The 23,425-nt window shown below is 41.6% G+C and overlaps 1 protein-coding gene across 1 annotated transcript; it reads right to left on the bottom strand.

Annotated features, from left to right (window-relative positions):
* Nucleotides 1-2,726: 2,726 nt before the first annotated feature.
* On the bottom strand, nucleotides 2,727-3,072 carry LOC118592201. The gene is given in 2 exon segments (XM_036201037.1): nucleotides 2,727-2,939; nucleotides 2,941-3,072. Coding segments are annotated over 2 exon segments (345 nt in total).
* Nucleotides 3,073-23,425: the final 20,353 nt, after the last annotated feature.

Genomic DNA, 23,425 nt, shown 5'->3' with positions numbered 1-23,425 from the left:
GCTCCACTGCCCTGGAGGATTGTGCAGGGACACTGGACCTGGGTTTCCAGAGACCTTTAACTATATGTTTTTCTGGGATTCTTCTTTCACTTACCAATAGACAAGAAAAAGAAAATGCAAAGCACTAAGATTTTTAAAATTTAAGTCATACTTTACATGTTATCAATGGGTGTCTCCTAAGTATTGGATTTGATGAGCACACACATGTACTCACTCACGCATGCACAAATGCACGCACTTATGCTCACATCTCCACAGAACTACCATCTCAGTTGAGATGCAGGGCATGTCCTTGTCCTCCAGAACTCCAGCATGCCTCTTTCCTGGAAATGTCCTCCAGCAGCCATAGGAGTACACACTGCAGCTTCTGCCCACCATAGTGCTGGAGCCCTGTGTGCAAACGTGCTGCAGCCTGTCCTCTCTCCAAACTGTTTTTAGCCAGCTCAATCTATTGTTTTCATTTGTAGAAGTGAGTACATCAGCAGTTTATTCTTTTTGTACTGCTGAGTAATAGACCATTATATAGTTAAGCCATTGCTTGTTTGTCTACTCCTGTTTTGATGGGCAGGAACGTTGAAAACAAGGAAGGAAACACAGTTCTGGTTGGAATGAAACAATTCATTCCATGGACATTCTCAAATGCCAGCTGTGAGCCAGGCATGGTGCTAGGCAGGGAGAAGGCAGCTGTGAGGAAAATCATAGTAGGCCTGATCAGTAGACACTAAAATTAGTGGAAAATGCAGGTTACAGACACCCAGCTAAGGTCATTTTAGACTGTGTTAAGCTCACAAAGGCAACACTCTTAAGAAAACAAACCAAATGTAATTTTTGGGAGGGGGCAGAACCTTTGGTCTCATCTGTCTTCTTTGTCTTTTTATTTAATGTGTTTATTTGATTTTGGAGACAGTCTCAATATGTAGCACAGGCTAACCCCAAACTCAGCAATTCTCCTGCCTCAGTCATCTGTGTGTCAGAACTGTCATTGTGTGCCAATATGCCTGGTATAGTCTGTTTATGTAAAGTTGGCTGAAAGTCCTGTGAATATATGACCTGACCAACATCATGACTATTTGCATCTTTTTGTGATTTTCTTCCTTAAAAGACCATTCACTGGCCCTGATTCTGGATGAGGCATGCAATGCAGCCTGTGTGCTTTTTGTCTGTTTAAGTCTCTTTCCTATAAGCAGATCATCTCTTGGTTTTACAGTCATATTTGTGGCCACTCAATAGAGATATTTTTTTCCAAATACAAATAGAAGTAAGAAGCACATGTGCTGAGAGCTGAATCATTTCCTTCTGAAGCTGCCATCACCCTCTCGGCATTCAAGTCCTCTCTGCAACTATTCAATGCAAGCAAGTCCCCCTCTTTAGGAATTCCTTCTTGAGTCCCCACCCCTGTACTGTTGAGGAAGAAGGAGGAAAGAGATGTAAGGAGGTGCTTTAGCATTCTGTAATAAAGTGGTTCACGATACAATTAAAATGATGTAGCAGAAGGGTAATGTGATAGGCTGAATTTAAATAACTGAAGCTGATTCAGGAGGCCATCAGAGTCAAATGCTTGACAGAATGGACATAACAAATCCAAGATGGCCTCTCCACGTTTCAGCTGTGAGAAGGAGTTGTGGCCATTGATATTTTCCAGACAAATTTGTTGATAGATAAAACATTTTTATAGACTTTCCATTATTCCTTGTAGCCATCAGCTTTTAATTTTCTCTTTCTAGTTAATATACTTGTGTATAATTTAAGCAGAAAACTGCTCTGTTTCATCATAAAAGATTTGCCTGTTACTGGGGCTGTGTAAATCGAGCGGACAGCGCAACATCCTTGAACCTTGTTTTTTGAGGCATTTGTTGACAACAACAGAAAGAAGATCACAGACACCGCCAATAAGCGTGGACATCAATTATTTTTTAATTGTATAGGAGTACAGTACACTAATTAAAACTAGTATATCTTGCAATGCCAAAGGCAAAATTAATTATTAATTTTTATTAATATTCAGAAGTAGCACAAGGAATGCATTAATAAAGATTTGCTGGTTGTGACTGAGATCTTGTTTAGCTTTATATTTTAGGAAAAAAGACAAAGACGGGTGGTTTGCTGGCTTGATGTGAATAGCAAAGCTTGCATGCAAGGGATGATCTTTATTGAAATGTGCTTTTCAGAACAGGCACTGAGTGATGGAGGTGAGATGCGGTGTCATGAGGACACTCTATGCAAACCCTCAAAGCTTGTCTATAATGTTTTGCCTTGACAACTCTACATGCACCTGTAAAATCGTTATTGTTACCTTATATACATTTAGGTTATTAAATTGGATATTTTAGCTAAGCAATCTTGAGTTGACACTTAATAATTCATATTATCCATAGCACCAAATCCAAGATGAATGCAATTAGTTTTGTGCCTAAAAAGATTTTGATAAGGCTACCCCCTCTTTTCCCTACCATCCTTCCTTCTTTTCTTCTGCCCTTCTCTCTGTTTCAGTCTCTCTCCATCTCAGTCCCTGCCTGTCTGTCTATCTCTGTCTTACAATCTGAAGAAATCTCCATGGTTCTCTTGTATTAGCACATTTTTGTGGCTTTCAGCTGAGTTCTTTAAGCCTAGCTGAACCTAGTCCTCAAATCACAAAGTGTTCAGATGCAGATAAATTCTGCATTCCTTCTGTGCACTTGGTGGTATCTAGTATGTGTAGCCACTGAACTGATTCAATAGTGTTCATGTCAACTACTTTCAAAAGGACTTTTGCCTTTGTAAAGTCTATTTGTCTCAATATAAATAGCCCATGAAACCCAAAGTCTGGACATGTCTTGATGGAAAGGCTGCGTGCAGAAGAGCAGGCCATTCAGCCTCAAACATCGATGTTTCCTCACACATGGCCATCCCACCTAGTGGGTTGAACCATCAGATCCACATGCTCCTTTGCCTACCAAGTTCAGGAACACTCTACATCACACAGCTAGATCCTGTACATTCTCAAATCATCAAGGGTGAAAAGGAGAGGGGCAGAGCATTCACAGCTACAATGAAGCTGCATGCGTTTGTAGGCAAAACTGTACGGTATGGCATATGCACAGTTCAGCCTTCCCTTCACACCTCGGAATACAACAGGACTCCCCGTCAAGCACAAGCTGTTACTGCTCCTTGGAGAAGGCGGCTCTCTGAAGAATACTCCTCCCACCTGATGGTCCACCTTCCGGAATATTGCTGGTGAGAGACAGAATCAAGTTCTGGGAAGGCACATGCTCCCTAGGATATGTCTCAGATGTGTGTCCTCAGATCAGAAAATATTCATCTGAAAGACTGAGAAAAGGGTGGGTGTGCCTTGTTGCCAGCAACCTCTGGCTGGACTCTGTTGCTTCAGGGTAAAGGTGGACATACATTCAGGGTCAGCATGGAGTATGAGTGAATGCCTGGCCTGTTGGTTCATGGCATCCAGTCAGAAAGAGGTTTGTTGCAAGAATGCAATGCTCTGTGAAGTATCAGCTGCCTCTGGGTGATGTCACAGATTGGCAAGAGACCCCAGACCCTGATTCCTAGGCCATTAAGAACAAAATGGCAGGCTAGAGAGATGGCTGAGAGGTTAAGAGCACTGATTGCTTTTCCAGAGGTCCTGAGTTCAATTCCCAGCAACCACATGGTGGCTTACAACCATCTGTAATGAGATCTGGTACCCTCTTCTATATAATAAATAAATAAATAAATAAATAAATAAATAAATAAATAAATAAATAAATCTTTTTTTTTTAAAAAAGGACAAAATGGAGCCAGGCATTGGTGGCACACGCCTTTAATCCCAGCACTCAGGAGGCAGAGGCAGGTGGATCTCTGTGAGTTCAAGGCCAGCCTGGGCTACCAAGTGAGTTCCAGCAGAGGCACAAAGCTACACAAGAGAAACCCTGTCTTGAAAACAAAACAAAACAAAAAGGACAAATTGGCACTTATCATGAGAAATTATTATCTTCCACTTTAAATTCTTTGTACCTGAAAAATCACATGGGTGGACTATAATTGAAACAAAATTGAAGCAAAAGTTAATTCACTAACCCATTCAAACTACAAATACATAAGGAACATCTCATCTAACCAGGTACCAAGGATTCAAACTCAACGAAGAAGATGCATGTATGAGTTAGTTATAGCTGTGTAACAAACAGACCCAAAGCTCAAGGATTTCAACTGCATTTGCACAGCATCATCAATGTGTCTGTAAGCTGGATGGTATTGAGCTGATCTCAAATAGGCCTGGTTGGGCAGCTCTGTTGCAAGCTAAGATTACTAAGGTGGCTTCCCTCTCTCTACACATACAATACTCATTTATTTTGATATTAGAGAGCTACCTGGAGCATGTTCACTTTGTGGTGAGATCAGGACCAAATGCTCCTCAACAGTGGCACACTGGCCCTTCCATTGACAGGCCATTAACTAAACTCAATCCATGGAGACAGTTTCTCAATTAAGAGTCTTGGAAATAAATGCCATCCACAAGAAGACCACAGAAAGTATGGGTGAAGGAAGATGTGATACAGACCAACAAATCAGCTGTGGGAAAATATTTTTGACAATGTTGAGCAAAGGAAGGTGGTTTTGTCTATTGGGATCCATGTCACAAAATCTCCATAATCTGCATAGTTTATGAGCAAAATTGATTCCTCATAGTTCTGAAGGCTGGAGGAGTCCAAGTTCATGACCATGTTTGGAGCACATTAGAGTTTGGCAAAGATCTGCATTCTGGTCCACAGAGAGTGATATCTTACTCTGGCCTTGAATGAAGAGAGAGTAAGTGGCCTCCAAGGAGTCTCTTTAATAAGATCACTAATCCCTCTCATGAAGGCTGCACCAGTATGTGCTAACTCCTCTTAATGCCTTGGGGACTGTGAGTTTAACATGAGTCTTGAGTTAGCACCAACATTTAAAACCTAGAAAATTTGTGCTTTTAAGACCATGCTGCCTGGGTCTTTCCTTCATTCTCTGTCTGCTTAAAGAAGAGAGATGATTTCACCCCTGGGGTGAGTGAGAACAATTTGAGACCCATGGGTGGCTGAGTTGGAACAGCTTGAGCAGGCCCAGTCTGAGACCCATGGGTGGCTGAGGTAGCAACAGCTTCTGTTTCTTTAACATCCCCTTGGTTTCTCATTGGGGGAATAGGACAAGGGTGCTTTTTTGCTCCAGCTTCCACATGGCAGTAACACCTCCCAGCACATCAAGAGCCAGTCTCTGTCTGTTTCTGTAGGAGCAATATGGAGGACTCTAAGAGATCCTGTGTGGGCACTACACCCTAGGCACCCAACAGATAACCTCCTGACTGACATTTTAATCCCTCTCTTTACCCTTGGGTCCACCCCTCATTTGTTTGAGGACTCAGAGGCTCTAGCAAGAAGTTCAGAACCTCCCCCGGTGACACACAGACTGTGCCTTTGAAAGCTTTCAGAGTGAGTTGAGGGGGGTGTCTAGGGCCAAGGATTTATGGTCCTAGGCACAGAGCATTCTGTTCTGATGGGTCACTGGGAAGGTATAGATTCCTTCTCACCCTACTTCACACTGATCTAGTACAGTAAATTATAAGTTCCATCTCACCATGTGATGAAACAGTAGTCTTTGCCAAGCAATTAGACCAGTGGGGACACCCCAGTGGACACATGATGCTAGGCTTGGTTGTTGTGATTTAAAAGTTTTACCCCTGAGGTCTGATCAGTCTAGTAGTGCAAGCCACTGATTCTCCATCTGCTTTGATAGTCAGTATCACAACTCATCTGTGACTATGGTGTGCTGGCTAGTTTTTGTAGCTAGAGTTTTCCTGTCTGGCCCAGTCAGGACAAATCTCTCTTACCCGCCAGTCCCACAGTCGCTCAGACCCAACCAAGAAAGCATATAGAAACTTACATTGTTTAGAAACTGTATGGCCGTGGCAGGCTTCTTGTTATCTGTTTTTTTTTTATCTTAAATTAACCCATTTCTGTTAGTCTATACTTTGCCACATGGCTTGTGGCTTACCAGTGTCTTTACATGTTGTTTTTCATGGCTGCGGCTGGCGGTGTCTCTCCCCAGCCTTCTACTTCCCAGAATTCTCTTTTCTCTTGTCCTGCCTATACTTCCTGCCTGGCCACTGGCCAATCAGAACTTTATTTACACAGAGCGATATCCACAGCAAGTTTTATGTCAACTTGATATAAGCTAGAGTCACTGGGAAGAGGGAACCTCACTTGAGAAAATTCCACCACCAGATTGGCTTGTAGGCAAGCATGTGGGGGCATTTTATGGGCTGGTGATTGATGTGGGAGGCCCCACCTTACTGTGGGTGGTGCCACCCCTGGACTAGTGGTTCTGGTGCTATTAGAAAGTAGAGTAAGCCACAAGGAGCAAGCCAGTAAGCAATGTCCCTCCAAGGCCTCTACTTCTGCTTCCAGGCTTCTGCCCTCACTTCCCTGGATGGTGGACTACAAGCTGTAAGGCAGAATAAACCCTTTTCTCATCAAGTTGCTTTTAGTCATTGCCAGTGTCAGAGTTCCCATTGCTGTGTAGAGACACTATGGCCATGGCAACTCTTATAAAGGAAAACATTTCATTACAGTTTAGAGGCTTAGTCCATTATTGTCATGGAAGGAAACATGATGGTGTAGACAGACATGGTGATGGAGAAGTTAAAACTTCTACATCTGGATCCAATGGCAGCAGGAAGAGACTGAGACATACTGAGCCTAGCTTGAACATCTGAAACCTCAAAGCCCACCCCCAGTAACACACTCCCTCCAACAGGGCCACACCTCCTAATACTGCTACTTTCTATGGGCCTATGGGGGCCATTTTCTTTCAAATCATCACAGTCATAGTGTTTATAAGACACCATGAATAAATTTCTCCTGCTTTTTAAGCTTTAGTATCTTCATCTGTAACATGTGGAAACAGGACATGGCCATTTGGATGGCTGTGAGAGTCCAGTGGCTGGAAAGCACCAGCACCATTGTTGGTTCACAGGAAGGACACAGGAAAGACTGGTCATCATTTCACTCTCAATCAAGTGTCCTCAGTTTTCAAGGTGGACTCTGACATCACTCAAGGGTGGCCTCCCTTTAGCAGATATGAGTCCTGTTAAGTTAGTCACAGCCTCTCACATGTGCTTATAGCTATGTAATGATGACTCCCTAAGCAGATTTGAGAGATTTGTTTTCATAAATCATTTTTACATGTTACTGAGGCCTTGTTTACTGGATTAAGACAAGTTAAGGACATCAGGATCTAAGTCTGTAGGAATGGGAGGAAGAGGGAGACATTCTGCAGAGTTATTTGATATACACAAAGGTGGGAATGGATCCAAGACTCTGCCTTTAAAGTCAAAAGCAGGAGTGTTTCACCATGTGACAGTCATCCCCCAAGTAGAACTGAGTATGGCCTTTTCTTCCACATCCTAAAATTATCCAAGTCCCCAGGATCCTCAACTTGATCTGTCAAGAGCTTCTGTCAGGAGTAGCTCTGGTTTCTAACCCTAAACCCAAAGGATGTCATATTGGCAGTGGCTGGACAGAGAGAGCAAAATGAAATAAGTTAGACATCTGTTAGGAGTCATATGCTGTCAACAGGGCTTCACTGTGCTGGCCTGAATGCTCAGGCTCAGCAGGAGCCGTACAAGTTCCTTCACTAAGGAGATATAGTCTCTTACTTTGTGGCACTTCATGTGAGACAGACAGACCCTGAGGCTGCAATGTCTACTGTGCACTCTTGAGTCGGCAGAGCTTGGCATGGTGTGTGGATCTCTTCAGTCACCAGAAAGGTACTGAAGCAGACTGTGGCCAGTGGACATTCATCTGTAACACACGACTGTTTGCCTTTTGCTTTTAAATGTCAAATGGCTCCACTTTGGGTATATACTTACACACATTAATTCCTAGACTTTTATATATTTGCTTATTTATTTATTTGAGATAGACTTTCCCTATGAAGCTCAAGTTGAATTTTAATTTGTGATTCTTGGCCTCAGCCTCTTGAGTGATGGGATTACAAGCATGCTTTATCCTGTGAGGTCTCTGGCTGGTTGATTTGTTTGCAGTGATGGCATTTGAACCTAGGACCTTGCACACCATAGACAAGCACTCTATTATTGAGCTACACTCCTAGCTCACTCTTTTATTTTGAGACATAGTCTCCTTAAGCTGTTCAGGCTGGTCTTGAACAAATTCTGTTTTCCGAGGTATACCATCAGTTTTTGATTCTACTGCCTCAGCATCCCAAGTTGCTGTGATAATAGGAGTGTACTACTGCATCTGGCTTCTGGTTTATCTTGCTAAAAGACTTTTACCTCCTTTGTAAAACTTCCTTGATGATTCCAGAACATTCCACTTCCACACCCTGTGTATACCTCTGGGGCAGTACCCAATCTTCTGACTGAGGGTTAAGTCAGAGAAGTCCTTAGTAGTGGCCCTGAGTACTTACTGGGGACAGGTGCACATCCTCTCCTTTATATCCCTGGTGACTGACTGGGTTGAGAGTGGTTTCTGGAACTTGTGGGGTTAAGTTAATGTGGCTCATTCTTCTCAGTGAATTATGGGAGCAGGCACTGATCACAGTAACCGCTTGGATGAGGAGAATGAGTTGAACAGGTGGAGCCTTTTATGCAGTCGAGCATGTACTCAGACCAAAGGAGAGGAGCACATCTGCTCTTTGCAGAGACATCGCAGAATTCTCTCTCACTTATTTAATCGGTAACCATTTGCTGGACAACTAGCACATGCAAGGTCCCACCCCTAGCACCAGTGCTGAGCTTCTGGTACTAGTGTTTCTAGCACATTCTAGGCATTCAAATATAGGCAAACCAGATGGAAACATCGTGAACCTTAAGTTCTAACAAGAAGCAAACCACCAGCCAGGTCACTCTGTGAAAAGTGTTGGGTTACAGAGGCTGCGACATAGGCAGAGCTCTGCAGTGTTAACTCCACAGTTAAAGGAAGCCATATTGACTGTGACATTTGAACAAAAGGCATCAAGAAGAAACCAACTCTGTGGGTAACTGGCCAAGAACATCCAAGCAGAAGCAATGATGCATTCAGAGTCTCCAAGATCTAGTAAAGAAAGTTTGTCAGATAGAGGGAAAACAAGAAAAATTAGATCTAAAAAACAAGATGAATAGTGCTAGAGTGGTAAATAAATGAGCAATGCTGAAGCATGTTTTTATGTTTTGATATGAGAAATTTTAAAGCATCATAGGTGTAGATACAGATGGATATATATATATAAATAAATAAATAACATTAGGATGGATAAATAGATAAGAGGATGGATAGGTACATAAAAGATACTTGTATGGTCAGATAAATAGATAACAGTATGGATGGATAAATAGAATAGAAAGGATGGTTAGATAGACAGACAGACAGACAGATAGATAGACAGATAGATAGATAATAGGATAGACAGATTATAGGATACATAAACAATATACAGACAGATAATAGCATGGCTAGATACAGGATTCTTGGATACACAATGGATAGATAATAAACAGATAATAGTATGTATGGATGAACAGAATAGAATGAATGGATGGATGGATGGATGACAGTATAGCTGGATATATTGTTATAGAATATTATTTTAAGGTGTGTTACTTTGTTTATGTTGCATTTGTTTAACTCTGTGAAGTTGTGTCACTGTGCCTGTCTTAAAACACCTTATGGTCTAACAAAGAGCTGAATGGCCAATAGCAAGGCAGGAGATAGAATAGGTGGGGCTGGCAGGCAGAGAGAATATGTAAAAGGAGAAATCTGGGAGGAGAAAGAAGAAGGAGCAAGAGAAGGAGGAGGACCCAGGGACCAGCCACCCAGCTACACAGCAAGTCACAGAGAAAGAGTAAGATTTACAGAAATAAGAGAACAGGAAAAGCCCAGAGCAAAAGGTAGACAGGCTAATTTAAATTAAGAAAAGCTGGCTAACAACAAGCCAAAATAAGACGGGGTGTTCATAATTAAGAATATGCCTCTGTGTGTGATTTATTTAGGAGCTGAGTGGTGGGCCCCCCAAACGAGCAAAATCAAACAATAATATATAATATGATAAAATAGATAGGTGGGTAGATGATAGATAGATAGATACAGATTACAGGATATATAATAGATAGTTGCATAGCTCAAGCCATTTGTGGAATTCATTTGTATGGACTAATAGAAAAAAGAATGGGAGAATTGAAAGAGGGAAGTAGAAGATTTTATTCTAAAGTTCTCAGAATGTACATAGAGTAGCATCATAGAATGTGAACATATCATGTGGGAAGGTGGACACATGGCAAGCCTTGAGAAATCACAACCAAATGAACAAGACATTTTACCTAACAGCTCAACTTTCTAAACTGTACTTGTAAGGAGTAATCTTGGTCCGCAGCTTGAGATGCCTGGGAAGAGCGAAACTCAGCTGATGAATTGCCTACATCCGATTGGTCCTAGGCATGTCTGTATGGCATTTTCTTGATGGTTAATGTGGGAGGACCCAGCCTACCATGGACTGTGTCAGTCCTTATTAGGTGGTCCTGTGGTGTATAAGAAAGGCTGCTGAAGGTAAGCCTTGGAACAAGCCGGTAAGCAACATTCCTTCCTGCTTCCTGACTCCAGATTTCTGCTATAAATTCCTGCCCTTATTGGTGTAATTATTAAGGCCACTCCACGTAGTTAAAAGAGAGGTTTATTTTGTGGGGTAACTTACAAATGAAGGGATAGGTTGTAGTGTCTGGCAAAGGTATGGCACAGTCTGGCGGTGTTCTCTGGAGAACTCTGCTGGGTCTCCCTCCAGCACCCAGGGTCCCAGAACCAAGAGAGAGACCTCCTCTCGATCCTGGGTCTTCCGCTTCCTTCCTCCGCCCCGCCTTATGGGCGTGACCATTACTGAAGCCTCGATGGGGGTTGGAACTTCCAGGCCAGTGCTGGGATGGCTACGCACTCCATGCCCTGATTCCCCTCAATAAAGGATGTAGCATGAAATAAACCTCTTCCTCCCCATGTGGCTTATACCCATTGTATTTTTCACAGCAACAGAGAAGCAAACTATGACAATCCTCAAATGATTTAAAAGAAGAAAGTAAGCAAGGCAAAAGAATAAACGGTAGAAATATGAGTCAATTGGGAAAAACAGAAAAAGTCTAAATCTTGGGTTTGGGTTGAAACGTGGCAGGGAAGAGAGAAGTGTTAATGGTTTTTAGGAATCTGCTGAGGTCAAGTCAAAATCAGAGCAGAAAGCGTTGCCTCTCAGGATCTGAGGTCAGGATAAACATTTACAGGAACCAAGGAAGGAGCAGGTCGGTAAGAAGCAGCTGTAATTTAGTGAGTCTTCATCCTGGCTGCTTCCTTGTTGTAAATACATGTATAAAGAGATCCCCTCAAATATTGCTGGAAACTGATCAAAACTCTGAAGATCAAGAAGAATGTCAATTTCATCAGAAAAAGCAAAATAAAGCAATAGACAATAATAATCTTATATGAAGAAACACATGAATGGAAGTCCAATTTGAAAGTTCATTGAGAGACACTGATAGGAGTCCAGCCAATGTCAGTGGGGAATAAAAATAAGTCAGGACATTCTCCGTGTTTGTAGTGTTTTTCTTAAATTTAGTAAAGATTGGTGCACAGGAAACTGATGTTTTTATATTTCAAAATGTTTTAATTTTCAAAATTATGCCTTGGGATAGTAAAATCTATTGTATTAAGAGCTGGAGAGGTTGCTCAGTGGGTAAGAACAATTAATACTTTTTCAGAGGATCTAGGTTGGGTCCCCAGCAGCCATACACTGACTCATTTCCATGCAATTTTATGTCCTCTTCTAGCCTCCATAAGTTCCAGATACACAGGTGGTACACAGGTATTCATGCAGGTAAACACCACACACACACACACACACACACACACACACACACACACACACACACCATGTTGTGTTAGTTTTCAAAAACCTAAGCAGATGTCATGTGACATTTGTCCTCAGTGATCATTCTTTTAAGAAAAATAGTTTTGATTTTCAAGTATCTGTATCAAGCGGAGGAGGTCATTTGTGGATGTTATGGAAAAATATTTACATGTAATTATGAACTTTAGCCAAAAAGAGTTTTGTGAGTTAAGGAATTGGGATGAAGTATTTTGGGTCCTGACCACCAAAAATGAGGAGGTCTTTGTAAGAAACTTACTTTGAAAAGCATGAGGAAAAGTATATTACACAAAAAGAAATATCCTAGGAAGATGGGATATGTTTCATGGTATTATAATATTCAAACCCTGATTGAAAAAAAAAAACATGAATATGTGTGAAACTGTTAAAATTGTTCAAACCACATAAAAATTATAGAATTAAAGAGGGTAGGGAAGACTAACAAAAATACAGTTGAAGATTTCAACACTTTCTCATAAATTGATGGAAGAATGTAAAATCTCTAAGAATACAGAAATCCTGAATCAAGTAATGGGACCTAACTGATATTTTGTTTTAAATAGGGTGAATGCTTCAGTTTTATTATTTATCCTTTAATTTTTTAAAAAAAAATGTATCTTAATCTTTATTATAAAAACATCATAAACAAAAATTATAATGTGGGTATGTGCATGTGAGTGCACATTCATGCAAAGACCAGAAGAGGGCATCAGATCCTGGAGCTGGAATTACAGGCAGTAGTCAGGTGCCTGACATAGTGCTAGGAATTGAACCCAGGTCCTCTGAAAGAGCAATAAGTGCTCTCAAACACTGAGTTATCTTTCCATCCCCTAATACAATAAATTTTACTATCCCAAGGTATCATTCAGAAGGTAAAACATCCCAACTTTTCCTCCACACCAATCTTTGTCAATTTTAAGAAAAGCATAAATACAGAGACTTTCCTCTTTTTTTCTTAACTATTAAGCTGTCCAACAGGCACAAAATACACATTCATTTCTGTTGCACATTGGGAGTTCACCATAAGAAACAACATTCTGTGTCCTTAAAAAAAAAAAAGTGTGGTTGCATTTAAAGGGGTTTGAATTAATCACATAAGACGGGTTTCTAATTAAATATGCCTCAGTCTTTTAAAAAGTGAGCTTAAATCCCAAGAATATTTGGGGGAAATTGCTTCTGATAATTTCATAGATAGAAAAGTAAAAATAAGAGATGGTTGGAAACATGTTGAATTGAATGAATTCAAAAACATGGCATGTCCCATCACCTACGAGCAGCTAAAGCAGTTTGTTAGAGGAAAATATGTACCTCTAAATATTTATTGTCAGATAAAGAAAAATGCCTAAAATAAAATGAACAGCCTATCCGTTAGAAGCTAGGCAAAAAGAAAAGCAAACTGAACTCCAACAAGAAGAAGAAAGAAAGCAGAAATCAATAAAAATAGGAATATGCAAATTGTAGGCAGGAAAATCAGCAGACTTGAAAGCGCTCAACTTGACTAAAATTAGGAAATGATGGCTAGCTCTGTCAAGGTAAACCAGAAGACGCAGATGCATGAGTGGAGGCATCAAAGACTGGGAAGGCAGCTGGAGCTGGAGGGCTTGCTGCTCTTCCAGAGGACCAGAGTCCGGATCCGGCAACAACTTCAGGAGGCTCATAGATGCTTGAAGCTCCAACTGCAAGCCTCCAACAGGCCCAACACCTCCCCCTAGCCTCTGCAGGTGTGGCATCTATCACACACAACCCCCCCCCCCCCACACACACACACACACACACACGAGAGTGAAATGAAAGGGTGAAGTAAGGGAAAGCTCACATACAGGACATGGGGCAAGATGTTGGGGTAATTATAAATGGCACATGGTGTCAGCATGGGTCAAGTGATAAGCATAAGTTAAGAAATATCATCGCTAATAAAGTTATTCTTAAGGAATCATCCAGTGGTACATCCATATATTGCTATACCAATGTTCAATAAGTCTAATAGGGCTGGGTTTTTTCTCTATGGTGGGAATAAATTATGGCACATGATGTAGTTATCTTGTGTTCAGAAGTCAGATGACATGCTATACATACACACACACACACACACACACACACACACACACACACACACGCACACAGGGTTTAGGACTAAATAGGTTGTTATGCAGTTGATGCACAAGGCCCTGAGTTTTATCTCCATCACTACCCCCATCAAAACCCTACATATGGGTCAGGCATGGTGGCATAGGCCCTTAATCAATCCCAGCAATGAGAAGGCAAAGGCAGGCATATCTCTGTGAGTTCAAGGCCAGCCTGGTCTATATAGTGAGTTCTAGGGTGGCTAAGACTACACAGGGAGACTCTATTAAAAAAATAAAACGAAAAGAAAAACTCTACAGTATACAGATATATAAAATTTGAATGGATGTATATAAATACATCCACTGTCATAGTTTAATGTATTTGTACACAAATATTTAAAGCTTAGGTGCACACAGAATGATAACATGCTTACAATACAATCCATTAAAGGATGGTAAAGACTGCCATTCATAGTTGGAAAATACTATTTTTCTTTCTATCCCCCTTGTTTATTCTCATCACCTCCCAGCCCTCCTCTTTCTCCCCCTCTTCCTCCTCCCCATCCTCTTCTTCTCCCCCTCCTCCTCCTCTCCATCCTCTTCTCCCTTGCTCTTCCTCCCCTCTTCCACCCCCTCCTGTAGTTAGAGTTTTCCTGCCTGGCCCACAGTCAGGACAAATCTCTCTCACCCGCCAGGCCCATAGGCGCTCAGAACCAACCAAGTAAACACACAGAAACTTAGATTGCTTACAAACTGTATGGCCGTGGCAGGCTTCTTGTTATCTACTTCTTCTATCTTAAATTAACCCATTTTTGTTAATCTATACTTTGCCACGTGGCTCGTGGCTTACCAGTACCTTACATCTTCTCATGGCGGCAGCTGGCAGTGTCTCCACCCAGCCTTCCACTTCCCACAATTCTCCTCCTCCTTGTCCCGCCTACCCTATCCTTCCTGCCTGGCTACTGGCCAATCAGCACTTTATTTATCTTAACCAAACAGAGCAACACATTTGACATGCAGAACATCTCACAGCACCCTCCTCTTCTTTTTCTCTCCCTCCTCCTCCCTTCTTCCTTCTCTCCTTGCCCCTCCTCCTCCTCTCCCCTCCTCCTCCTTGTCTTCTTCCTCTTCAGCAGAGGCTCCTATCACTTTGCTGCTTCTGTGACAGGACTCAGCTGCTCGCTTTGGCTGGCAGCTGGAACAGAGATTTTTATCTACACTTATTTTCATTACAGGCTTACATTAAGGCTGAGAATTTTAAGGGGACAGAGTGTGACCTTTTCTTTTCACAGTTGGACAAGCTGAGGGTCAGAAAGTGGAACAGCCATGAGTCCTAGGGGCTCTGCATGCCTCTCTGACAACCCTTTGCTTTCTTTCAAGAGCCCAGACTTTCTGAGTGGAAGCTGGGATCTTGGCTTGAAGAGCCCCATGAAGCCATGGTCTGCTCTGTTCTCTGCTCCCCAACACTGTGATAAGAATATCCTAAAAATTGGATTCTTCTATTAAAATAAATCCCCATGTGGGCTCTGTAGTTTCTGCCTCAAATTCTCTTTGGCAGTTTCACAGTTTTAAAAATACTTGAGTGCGTCTTAACTTCATTTCTCCTCCTCTTTGTCAAGCCTTGCTTTTCCCTGGTGCCTCCTCGGGAATACCTTCCACCTCCTGGAGCAATGCCCCTTTGCTCCCTCCCTCTCCCAAGTCTGCAATTACTCTAGCCTACTCTCCACATCAGCTTCTATTCCAACTTTTATGCTTGACTTTATTCTCTGTGAGCCAGAAGTCTTATGAAAAAGCTTAAAACCCCTTTCTTCTTGCCGTTCACAAATCCTGAATTAGATTGGAAAACCTAAGTCAGAAATCTCTGGAAAAGAACGTGTGCCCTGACCTTCCTGGGGTACATCAGCTGGACCAGACACCATGAGGACCTGCTGTAGGCTCTTTGTAAAACACCATAGAAACACATGTAGATTGATCGCAGGGTGACCTAGGTACTTGTTAGAAACTCTTGACAGTGGCACGACTGCTTCTGAGACTCGAAATCAAAAGGTTGAACTCCTGGCAACCCTCAAGCTACTGCTTATTGTCACCACTAGTCTGTGCAGAAGCTGTGCCTTGCTTTTCTGTTGCTGTGATAAACACCATGACCAAATGCAACTTATGAAGGAAGGGTATATTTGGGCTTAGAGTTCCAGAGGCTGAGTCCATCACAGTGAGGAGGCATGGAAGCAAGCAGCAGGCATGCTTGGTGGCAGGAACAGGAAGCTGAGGGCTCACAGCCTCTTTCCTTGTGCAAGCATGAAGCAAGGAAAGAGAACTGGAAGCCATATGAGGCTTTAAACTCTCAGAGCCCGCCTCCAGTGACATACTTCCTTCACCAAGGTCACACCTCCTAAACCTCTGAAATAGCACTGCCCACTGGAGATGAAGTGTTCAGATGCCTGAGTCTATGGGGGACTTTCTCATCCAAACCACCAAAATCACCATCCCTTTTGACGGTGCTGGAAACCAAGCTTAGGATTTTGAACATGCTAGGTAAGTGCTCTAATACTGAGCTGTATTCTCAACCCCAACACACACACTTTGATTTTTCTATTTATCCCCTTTTAATATGATTCTTTCCCCCTCCAATAGCAAACCATTAGTGTTCATTGTTTATTGGCTCATTATTGTGTATTCTTGATGAGTATATGTTGGTGTATACTATGACAGTGTGCACCAATTTTTATTTGTATAAGTGCTAAGATCCATATTGCTATGTGTTCCCATACTCATTTCTTTGAATGGATACATGGTTTCACATTTTATTCATCTTCCAGAACCATATGCATATGACTCTAAGTCCTGTACCCTCAGCTAGTACTGTGGCCTGTGTCCACATGTCCCTATGATGATCCATGAGAACTTCTTTGAGAGGCTGAACCTCTGGTCTCATGGCCTATAGTATGTAAGACAATGTGCCATTGAGGTGTCCTCTTGAGACCAAGGAAGTCCCAGGTCCTGAAGTGGTGGCTTTCAGAGGTTGACTAGAACTGCCTTATCCAAAGTTCCTGTCTCCATGGATGGAACAAAGCCAATAGCACTGAAGGGCCATTGTAGTCCAGAGCTCCTGTAAGATAGAGTAGTAGCTGAGATCTTGTGATTGTGTTGTGGTCCACCATCTATTGACTTCATTTTTCTGAATAATTTTCTGTGTGTTACTTAGAATGATCATTGGTTTTGCAGGGAAACAACCTACATTATAGACAATGTACACATTAGTATGCCTCACTGATGGAAGCTGTCTTCCAGGGTGAGTGCACCAGGCATTGCCTTTAGCACAACACAGGTGTCCCTCATCCCTGCAAACAACTGCGGTTGTTTACCAAAGTGTTTACTTCCTCTGTTCTGTTTGTGTCCTTATTTTAATATAGGGTTTACTATATCAAGACTGGCCTTGAATTCATGATTGCCCTTCTGCTTCTTCCAGAGTGTTGGAATCACAGATGTGTGCCACCATGTCTGGCCTAGGTATCCAGTTTCTGTCGTGACTATTAGCTTCAAAGCGAGATCTTTCATGTTTTAATTTGTGTGTGTGTGTGTGTGTGTGTGTGTGTGTGTGTGTGTGTGTGTGTGTGTTTCCTGGTGACTCATGATTTTTAGCCTATTTGTATTTACTAGCTAGTGAAGTTTTCTCTTGCAATAAATTACCCCAAAACCATACTTTTTGGTCCTTTTTCTCCAGGGATCACTGCTTAGGTATGATTTCTATTGTTCAACTTATAATCTTTATCTAAATTGTCCTTCACCAAATCATAAAATTCAAGGAATAGGTAATTGGAAGTGTGTGTTTTGCTTGTGACTTAAGTTTTTTTCTTATTTACATTGAATTTAATTTGTGTATAGAATAACAGCTCTCTTTGTGTCATTTAGTATTTCCATACATTTTCAGCCTAGTTGACTCACCTACATATACACTTCTTTCTTTTATTCTCTTCTGCTGTCCTATGTGAACCTTTGAGATTTTAAGTTCTGTTTAGAAATTACTCTGTATTCCCAAAGTTAAGAAGATAGTACACTTTCTTCTAATAATGATATTTTTAGTAAAAATATTTTATTTTTTTAATTTAAAAGGACTTTTATTAATTCATTGATACTTAATAAATTATATTTTGGTCATGCTTACTCCTGTCTCCTCTCTCAACCCCTTCCAGATCCATGTTCCTTTCCACATCCACCCAACTTTGTGTCTGATATACAGAATAAAACTAAAAGCAATCAAGTCTAAATTATGCTGCCTGTATACTCTTGAATGTGGGGCTTCCACTGAAGTAAGGATGACCTTCCAGCTGCCCTACCCTTAAAAACCCAGACTCTCCCTCTCCCAGCAGCTATTGATTGCCAGTGGCTCTTCACTAGCGGTAGGACTTCATGTCCACCTTCCCTTTCCATGCTGAAGTGTTTATCTGGGTTGAGCTTATGCAGGTCTGTGTGTGTGGTTCAGATGTGCAACTACTCCATTGTGTCTGGGAAACACTGTTTTGTTGTAGTGGTCTACCACCTCTGGATATTACAACCTTTCTGCTCTCTCTCCTGCAATGGGATTTCCCATTTCGGGCTGAGCACCCCTCAGTCTGAAATATATCTATACATTATCTATATCTATGAAATATACAAATGTAATAAAGATTTTATCTCATTTTAAGTTCACTTGAATGAAATATTAAGCTGTGATTTTGTGATTTTGTTTGATGTTTCTCTAAAGAGTGATCTGCTTTGCTGCATAAATTCCTACTAATAAATATATCTCTTCTCTTTAGACTTGTGGCAACATCTATTGCTTTATTTTTTCTCTGCCAATACCACACCACTTACATTGCTATGACTTTGTGTTTGGTGCAAGCATTAATAAATATAAATTTTTCATTCTCTTTAAAATTTATTTATTATTATTTTATGTGTGGGTGTTTTGCCTGCACACACATCTGTGCACCACATGTGTGCAGTACCTTTGGAGGCTAGGGGAAGGTGTCAGATCCCTTGAACTGGATTCATAGAAAGTTTTGAGCTGCAGTGTCTGTGCTGAGATACCAACCAAAGCCCTCTGGAAGAGCAGCCAGTGTTCTTCACCACTGGGTCATCTCTCCAGCCCCAAATTCTTCCCTCTAAAATTTCCAATTTTGTATTAAAATTGGGCTGAGGTATTTCTGTCACCTAATTTTTAAAATAAACTTTAGGTAATTTTAGAGTATATGTGTCATTTACCAAAAAAAAAAAAAAAAATTGTTCTTTTAATTAGGTATAGTGTTTGTGTGGAGAAGGCAGTGTGTGCGCATGCATGCAGTACCTGAAAGGCACTGGAACGCTCAGAGCTAGAGTTCACAGCAGTTGTGAGCTGCCCTCAGTAGGTGCTGGGAACAGAACTCAGGTTCTCTGAAAGAGCAGTTTGTGTACTTTACCACTGAGCCATCTCTCCAGACCCTGGATTTGTCAATTTTATTTTTAAAACCCAGCTAGCATTTTAATGACATACACAATAAATTCCAGAGGATGTTAAGTCTTCCAAGCTGATAAAGTCAGTTTCTTCTTATTTTACATGTTATTGCTATTGCAAATGGTATCACATAATTCGGTTATATTTCCTAGTCATGGCTGAGGAAATGACATAATACTAATTTTTGCAGTGTAATGGTCTGTCTCCAGTCTTGATGACCTTTTCTGCCATTGTTAGTGTGGTATAAATTGAGCCCACCCCCAATTTTTCCTTATTAATTAAAACAGTTCTTGTGCTGATTGTGGATTCTCTGTTTGGTACATGCTCATATCACCTACACATGATGACAGCATGGACCCTTCCCCTCCCAATCTCTTTTCTCCCTCCTTTCTTCTTGGGTGCTGACCTCAAGGACAATCCACATTCATCCTAATTTTTATGACTCAACAGCAAAGTTAAGCATAAATGCCCGGTAATCTTATCTTGTAAAAAGAGTTTGATTCTTAAGTATTTGTTGTGAGTTTCCTTAACTCAACCATGCAGGCTGGCAGCGTGATAAACGTGATAAACAGAAGCATGGTTGTATTCTCTAGTCATTTTTATCTCCCCAATGCTTGTGTACCAATGACCATAAGAGACTGACCCCATACTTGAACAAAGGTCTGAAGAGCCATCCTGTTTCTGCTTGTTTTGCTGTGTTTCTACCATTACCATAGTAGTGTGCCAGAGGATGAGAGACAGAAGGCAGTAAACCACTTCTGACTGGTCCAGCCAAACTTACAGACAAGGAGCCAGTGATGGGGGAGCAGCACAGCCAAGCTCACTGATGCCCACAACACCCCCCCCAAAGAAACTCCATTTTGCATGTGCTGGAGTGACTTCAGTGAGTAGGTTTAGTTACCCAGCAATCCCCAATTGCAAGTGTTCCATGTGCTGACCATCCAGCCACTAAAACCAACAGCCTTTGACTTAGTTACTTTTAACATTGCTTTGGCCAAGCACCTGGTAAAAGTGGCAATACAAAGGAAGGGTGTACTCTGGCTTCCGGTTGAATGGGGTACAGTCTACTCTGGCTTCCGGTTGAATGGGGTATATTCTATTCTGGCTTCTGATTGAATAGGGTACAGTCTACTGTGGCAGGAATGGTGCGATGGAGGAAGCAGGTGAGTCTGGGGTAGGAGGGGCTTGCAGCATAGCATGTGATATCAAAGGGCTTGGGTCAGAAAACACACACCCAGTGCAGTCTCTCCCAAACCCACTCACTCCCTGGCTTCACTCTTCATGCAACAAAACCCCATCTCCCAGAGGATTCACAACCTTACCAAACAGCTTCTGGGGATGAAGAGTTCAAACATGCCTGCCGTCATCCCCAGACTTAAACCCTAAGACCTTTGAACCCCCCATCCCAGTATCTCAGTACACAGGACATTGAGCAGACCCTTGCAAGCACCATTGCCAGCATAGGTCAGCAATAGCACTAAGACTCATGAGGGACCTCAATGAAGGTGTCAGGATGTTCACAAGGCTGAGTTTCCAAGGGAACTGAAGAGCTGACCCTCAAATTTTGCCCCAATAAAAAGAACCCTCAAATAAACAATCAGAAAACACTTCAAAAATCACTTCCTGTGCTTCAAAAGTCCACTGGAGTGAAATAAATCCCTGTGATCCTCCAATTAAGAGTGCCCCTGGGCTTGCCCACCTGCCAGCTGCCGCCTCCGCAACAGAACAGGTCTAGGCACAATTCTCACCTACAATCCCCATATGAACCTCCACTTTCCAGGAACACCTTGAGGACCTGTTGGTTTGGGTTCCCACTGATCCCTTCTGCTTAAACCTTGGTGAAGGACAATGCTGGAGGTGTCAGCAGATGTGGCAGCCACCAAGTTGGCAAGCCCAGTGATACTCTTGATTGGAGAATCATGGAGATTTATTTTATTTTATTTTACTAATTCTTATTGTTGTCCACTTGCTGGTTTTGCTGCTTTTCTGGGACTGCCTGGATATCAATTTTAGCTGAAAATGCTGTAAAAACAAAAAGGTAATGCCACTTCCCACACTGTTCCAAAAGGTTTTTAAGTGGAAAAAGGTATTTAGTATTTTTAATAAGCATCTTCAATACTATTGAGTTGGTTTCTTTGTTCATATCACAAGATTAATTATGCTGTCAGACACTTTCAAGGCCTGCTTAACAAAGATTCAGCGATATAATGGTTTGCTTTGCACTGCCTTTTTTCTGCATAGCAATCACAATCAGCATTAGACAATTTAAAACCCTTTCACCAGCCGGAAGTTCTGAAGAGCCTTTTAATCAACAAAAGTAATTTTGCAAACAACTAGATACAGCATTTTTCATATTAACTAACTTGCATTTAAACTCTGCAGGCTTGATTCTTGCCGGCCTCTTATTTCAGGAAACTGGGTTATATGCCTGTGGCCTAGAATTTGCAAGTAGGGGGATCTGCAACATACTGTCTGCCCTAGGTACCCCCAAATTCTCATGTCTTGTTACTTCCTTCTGCTTATTAAAAAGATAGGATCAGTGCTTCAATGCAATTCATTCATTTTAATTATCTCTTAATATGCATGTCTTGTCTGATCAGTTAAATTCCTTTTTTAAAAAAAAATTTGCTTGCCCAGAAAGCTTCAGCTACATTGGTGTTAATATATTGTAGCCTTATGTAGTTTCATTTTAATTTGTGTGTTTTTATTTGTGTATGCCTTGGATTTAAAATTTCAGTGAATACCACTCCCGAGAGTCTAAAACACAATTGCTTTGTTTGGTTGGTGGATGGGCTGGTTTTGAGATGAGGTCTTGCTATATATCCCAGACTGGACTTGAACTAACAATCCTTCTGCCTCAGCCTCATGGATTTGGGGATTGGAAGCATGTGCCACCATGCTCAGTTTAAAATTCTGTCTCTCTCTCTCTCTTTCAGATTGGAAATAACAGTGTTATGAGTTGAGTGCTCTGTGCATGTGCAGGCAGCCCTATGTTTGTGGCTCTATAGTTGAAAGATGGCTTCTCTGGAGGCAGAAGCAGGGAGGCACATTGAGTTTTTTTAATATACATATCAGGTACATTTTTTAAAATGTAACTAACCTGTTAATGACACCTTCAAAACATTCGTTTTAAAATTTAAAAAAATAAAAAGGAGGAAGAAGGCCCAGCCAGCAGCAGTAATTTGTGGCATTGCTCTGTGTAGTAATTAGCCATGTGCAGGAGTGATTCCTACACCCCAAACCTCCTTGTGTTTGACACTATTTCAAGCCCCGCAAGAAGTGACCCAGAGATCTGGAGCCACAGGACAAGAGGAGCAAGTCCTGTCAAGAGCAATAACAGGGTCAGGAGACACAACTAATGAAGTCATAGCAACTGGTGCACAGAGCCAATCAGAAGAGGCACCAATCTGTAAATGAGGATGTAATTAGCAGAAAAAATAACATGCTTTGGTTGAATTCAAGGGGAGCCTGTAATGACTGGATATTGAGAAAGATTCCGAAAGATTAGAGCAAACATTATGCAACAAAGAATACCTAATTAGGGGAAAAAAGTGAATATGCCTTAATTAGAGGGGAATACATGATTGAAAGATGCAGAGCTGTCTTTTAATACGAATGTAGTAATGAAGGTTAGTGCATTGCCCCTGCTTGGGCTCTGTGAATTAGTGGGACTCCCATGCTCACATCACTCTGCAAATGTTACCTTTCTGCAAAAAGGCAGAGGGAGACCCCTGGGTGTCCTTTGCCCTTTTGATCAGAGAGCACCTGGCTTGGCCCCCAACAATTCCACCTCCTGGAACATAGGCATAGTACTTATGATGCAGAAATCACCAAATAAATGTAAGCATCCAGCACCTAGGTACATGGCTTTACCTTTGATTGCCCACTGCCTTTCCAATGTGTGATTAGCAAGGTGTGCTTTTTATATGAGTATTTTAAATGAGTCCTCCCCCTTTAAAACCAGCCCAGCAGGTCTGTCCTGTCACCC

This window comes from Onychomys torridus, chromosome 1 (genome assembly GCF_903995425.1).
Source record: "Onychomys torridus chromosome 1, mOncTor1.1, whole genome shotgun sequence".
NCBI lineage: Eukaryota > Metazoa > Chordata > Mammalia > Rodentia > Cricetidae > Onychomys > Onychomys torridus.
Note: the sequence above shows the minus strand (reverse complement) of the source record. Positions and strands in the feature narration are given on the sequence as shown.